This window comes from Carya illinoinensis, chromosome 5 (assembly GCF_018687715.1).
Source record: "Carya illinoinensis cultivar Pawnee chromosome 5, C.illinoinensisPawnee_v1, whole genome shotgun sequence".
NCBI lineage: Eukaryota > Viridiplantae > Streptophyta > Magnoliopsida > Fagales > Juglandaceae > Carya > Carya illinoinensis.
In genome coordinates this window covers 33,076,715-33,082,236 of record NC_056756.1, presented here as the reverse complement: position 1 = coordinate 33,082,236, position 5,522 = coordinate 33,076,715, and the positions used below count along the sequence as shown (strand labels likewise).

The 5,522-nt window shown below is 35.2% G+C and overlaps 1 protein-coding gene across 1 annotated transcript; it reads left to right on the top strand.

Annotated features, from left to right (window-relative positions):
* The first annotated feature begins 1,762 nt into the window (after positions 1-1,762).
* Positions 1,763-2,601, top strand: LOC122311843 (pectinesterase 3-like). Its single transcript, XM_043126580.1, has one exon. It carries the CDS (start codon positions 1,909-1,911, stop codon positions 2,404-2,406), a length of 498 nt encoding a protein of 165 aa, XP_042982514.1. The 5' UTR covers positions 1,763-1,908; the 3' UTR covers positions 2,407-2,601.
* Positions 2,602-5,522: the final 2,921 nt, after the last annotated feature.

The window sequence follows — 5,522 nt, the reverse complement described above, 5'->3', positions numbered from 1 at the left end:
TTTTTTTTACAAACTATCTCATCTTATTTGAACTGCGTAATTAAACGAGAACTAAACATATTGAAATAGATCTCATAGTTTGCACTGTTCATTCAGGCTGTTTTTTTTTTTTTCCTGACTGAATTTGAAACCTGAATAATCAAGTTCCAAAGGTGGCTACGATACATGAAACAGGTATTGGGTTTGAACCCGATATCCAAAACTAGGTTTATTGTTCAAAAAAATACGTTATTTATGAACCAAGTATCCAAATTTTAAAAAATAAATTAAAAAAATATTTTTTTACAAAATTTGGTCCAACCAAATGCTTGAGTTCTTTCACGTACTCGCCTGGGAGTTCCCAGGTCATGTTACCCACTTGGGCCTGGATCTAAGTATAGTCTGGTATACAAATCCATATCTAGGTGAACAATCTTACTCATAATAACGGTGAGTCTTACATGCATATCTCTCTCTCCCCCCTTCCCTGTCGGCATTTTATTTTCTTGTAACTTTGAACTGATCGTTACAGTATAGGCACAAGGTATGCTCTATGATGGCCTCTTTTATATATATATATATTGGCAGACGATTCCCAATGTTTTTCAACTTATATATATAAATCTAGATAGCCACACGAAGTTTAGTCGACGTGTAACTTGTGGGCCGGGCCTGTGGCAAAGTTTTGAAATAGCTATACTCCACACATTATGTGCAGAAGAAACACTTCCACAAAATATCATGTTTTGTAGTTTCGAGTTCTAAATGACAAACATGATAGTTTGGGTTCTCCAACACCGTTCGCGTATAAAGATTCGAACCCATAGGTAATAAGTTGTTACATGTCTTCCAAATAAAAGTTTTGACGTTTTTGGGTTAGTAGAAGACCAAATATTCCTTCAGAATGCTTCCATAATTGCGATAAGATGAAGAAGTACCATGCACTCATATTTCACATAGCTCTTTCATTTTCCATATGATAAGCACTGTTCACAATGAAGTAATCTGAATAAGTGCCTCTCCAAATGATTTTTATTTTTGACAATAAAGGACTTAAAAGTATATTCATCATCAACATCTCCGTCTCAGTCTCAGTCTCATCAACTGGCAACAAGCTTATGAGAATGAGACGTACTAAACCATAAAAGTATGTTTTTTAGGACAACCATTTGTCCCTCTAAATATCTATACTTTTTTTGTAATGTTCTAATGGAAGATCCAAACTACATGGTCTATACTTTAAAATGACTAGTTAATGATATAATTGGAACTCCATTAAAATATTATAAAGAACAAGAACTTATCATTCCCATGCAATATGATATCTTATATATCATCTATTATTATCTTTATCATATGAGATATCATATTTCTCATTTACAACCCTTCAAAACAAACCATCTAGAAAATTATGAATGATGGATGAAAGAAAATAATGGTCCCGCTTGAGAAATAATTAATTGTTCTCCAAAAATAATTTAAATTACGCATAAAAAGCTTGCTATAATGAAGGCAAACCTCCCAAACCTAACCATCTTAATTTGTCCTCTCGATTTATAAAGATTCAAAAAACAATACAAAAATCAAGGCAGTTTTTTAGTACGCTATTAAAAATATATATATATCTGTATAGGTCAACATTTTTGTTTTTGAAAAAGTCAACATTGACCACAACAGAAAACGACCAAAAAAGATAGGCAGCCTCTCCAGTACGTGCCTGCCGATCCGAAAGTTATATAAACCGCACAGCAACCATTACGAGAAGCTTTCCCTGTGTCAAAAAATTACTGATACGGAGAGACCCCGATAGAGAGAGAGAGAGAGAGAGAGAACGTACGTACACCATTTTTAACCTATAAAAAACTCAAGTAATTAAACTATATAGGGTTAAACATTTTCAGTAATTAGAGCCAATTATAATTAAACGTCATGGCTATCAAGCACTGCATGATCTCTTTCTCCCTGGTCTTTCTGGCAACGGTCACCATCCTCCTCGCCGGTCAAGCTTGCGCTAAGAACCTCTGCGACAAAGCCGACTACCAGCCTCTCTGCTTCTCTGTCATAAAGGGACAGACCGACGCTTATTCAGCCTTGGAGTCAGCCATTACCATTTTGATTTCCCAAAGCCATCGGGCAAAGAGTTCGGCCGGTAAGCAAGGCGATTCCGAGAACTTGGATGTCTGCAAAGAGAGCTTTGACGATGCCATTTCCAACCTGGAGAAGAGTTTGAACAACCTCAAGAGCCGCGACATGGCCGGCCTGAACATCAACCTGTCGGCGGCGCTAACTGACTTCGCGACATGCGACGACACGTTCGCGGAATCAAGCGAGACCAACCCCATTGGCAAGACAGACACGCTCTTGTCTCACATGGCTAGCAACTGTTTGTATTTATCGAGTTTGATTCACAAAGGACATCATAATTAAAAACACGCACGGTGTGTGCGAGGGGGCGGGGCGCCTAAGGAAATTCAGCCAATGAGGAAGTTTGTGGTGTATGTGTTTGCGTTGTGGTGGCCTTCTTGTGCCATTGTGATGCATGAGAAAAATTCTTTCATTCTTTAAGACTTTTGTTTATATTTTACGTATATATATAAATCTAACGTACGTAATTTTAATGAATGAATAGTACGTAATTTACGACTTCTCCATTTTCTTGTCCTTTAGTAATCCTCGTAAAATGAAAATGGATGTCGCTGTAAATCTATGCCGGCCCATTTTATTGAAACTCGTGTGGAAGTTAATCTATTGGTCGGCCAAATTCCATTAAGTAATATCTCGTGAGTGATTTTCATGAGATGTTAATACGATTCCAGATTATGTCAAGAATATAAAGATTGGAAGGCTCAGTTCTTGGATCTTCCCACAACAGCTTGCAGCCCTAAACTAATATTTATCACACGTCGACCCTGTCGACTTAATCCCTGCTATCTCAATAATAGTTCTTTGTGTAGAAAAATGGAGATATAAAATGCACGAAATTGAACATAATTTTGACAAAATGGTGACACTCTTATGAGAATATTTGTCTCACAAGTTGGTGATAGACAAAGGAAATTAAGTAAAATTGTGCACTAATAACTCCTATTTATATACCAACATGCACTGGTTGGCAAATAGCACAACCATTGATAATTTAATGGTTGGTAAATGACCCAATCTTAAGAAGTGACACAACTTTTTGACTAAATCAAAAGGTTGTGTCTTTTAATACTTCATTAGTCACATAACCCAAAGGGTTGTGTCTTTTAACACTTCCTTAAATATCACCCATTATGGGAGCCATACCATGGATAGGATGTCATTTCAAGGGGAACACCGTTTGATGATCACACCCCTTAGAATTACATCTCCCACTTAATCACACAAAACGGTGATGATCCAGTTGAGTAAAATTATCTTGGTACTAATATGAGTTTTCCACTACTCAACTCTCATCTGCATACTCTTGCAGATCAGCGTTAGAACATGACAAGTCTCTACGTGCACACGTTTTTGTCATTACCTTATCTGACGGCACCCTTCACTATATGTGCTCTCACTGACCACATATAACAAGTGACTTCAATTCACCAAAACAAAATTTAGTAAACGACATCAATTCTCTGTGACTTAATCAATTATCAATAATCTTGTCACAATTGACGACTTCAACCAAATACATAACACATGTATCGACTTGCGCTGAATTTTCGTTAAGTACTTTCTCTAGAGACTATTCTTGAAGTTTTCCTTAATCACCTTATCAACGACTTTGCAAATGATTAACCGTTTACTTAGATAATCAAATCACATTTCACTAAAACTTTAGTGAATGGCACTGAGTCTTTCACATTTAACTAAAATTTTCGTTAAGTACTTCCTCACTTGAGTCTTTCCTTAATCACCTTATCAGCGACTTTACAAATGATCAACTTGTTACTTAGTTAATCATCTTGCACTGAAATTTTATCAAGTACTCACCCTAAGGCCATTACTGAGGTTTTTCTTGATCACCTTATCAGTGACTTTTCATATGATCAAAATTTTTTTTTGGGTATTACCATAACTCCAATTTTCTAGGCATCCCCAGAATTTCCTAAGTTATGCATATTGACCATGAGATCGCTTCTCCTAGGATTATTTCAATCCCATTCTAGTCACATGTTCTCTGAATTTCTACAAAGATAAACCTTTGGTCATCAGATCTGCTACCTTCTCAGTCGAGGAAATAAAATTAACCTTGACCTCACCTCTTTTCACTATATCTAAAATATAGTGATAATGCACATCAATGTGTTTTCCTTTAGAACTCTGTATTCCACTTTTTATCAGTGAGATGACAGACTGATTATCACAAAACACATTGATTGGTTCTATGGATGTACCCAAATTTAAACTTTCAATAAAACGTTTCATTCATACCGCATTACTCACTGCATTACTACAAGCAATATATTGTGCTTCCATAGTAGACTTAGCAACACAGCCTTGTTTCTTACTCCACCAAGAAACTGTTGTTCCACCAAACAGAAATATGTGTCCAAATGTTGATTTTCTATCATCTACATTACTTCCAAAATCAGCATCGTTGTAGCCGATTAATTCTAGATCACTGATTCTAAAGCATAATTTTAAATTTTTGATACCTTGTAAATATCTTAATATACGCTTCACTGCTTCCCAATATTCTTTACCTGGATTAGATTGATATCTGCTTACCAATCCTACTATATGAAAAATATATGGTCTTGTACTTGTCATTGCATACATGAGGCTTCCTACAATTTGAGCATAGGGAACATTAAGCATTTCATTTATTTTTTCATCATCTTTTGGGCACATACTTTTATTTAAAACATGACCTTTGCAAACAAGTGTACTTAAGGATTTACAATTTCCATACCAAATCTTTTAAGTACTTTTTCTAGATATTTTTCTTGATCCAAATACAATATATTTGAATTTCTATCTCTAGAAATTCTTATAGAACATAGGTGGCTTCACCCATGTCTTTCATCTCAAATTTAGAATTCAAGAATTCTTTTGTTTCATTCATCATATCTAGAATATTACTTGCCAATAATATGTCATCAACATATAATGATAATAATGTTAATTTGTTATCATTTTTCCATATGTATACATAGTGATCTAGCGAACTCATTTCATATCCCATTTCTAAAATAGTTTGGTGAAATTTCAATTACCATTGTCTTGAAGATTGCTTAAGTCCATACAGTGACTTGTTCAACCTGTAAACTTTGTTTTCATGTCCTTTAATTTGAAATCCTTCTGGTTGAATCATAATGACATCCTCTTTTAATTCACCATTAAGAAAAGCTGTCTTTACATCTAACTGATGTAATTCCAAATTCATCCTAGCAACAACAGACATGATTATCCTTACGGATGTGAACTTTGCCACAAGCGAATATGTATATACAAAGTCTACACCTGGTTGTTGGGTATACCCCTTGGCTACTATCCTTACTTTATATCTTTCCAAACTACTATTGACTTTAAATTTTCTTCTTAAAACCCATTTGCAACCAATAGCTTTT

Bases quoted from the DNA above. Each gene is read 5' to 3' on its own strand.
- LOC122311843 (XM_043126580.1), top strand. From the start codon at position 1,909: ATGGCTATCAAGCACTGCATGATCTCTTTCTCCCTGGTCTTTCTGGCA.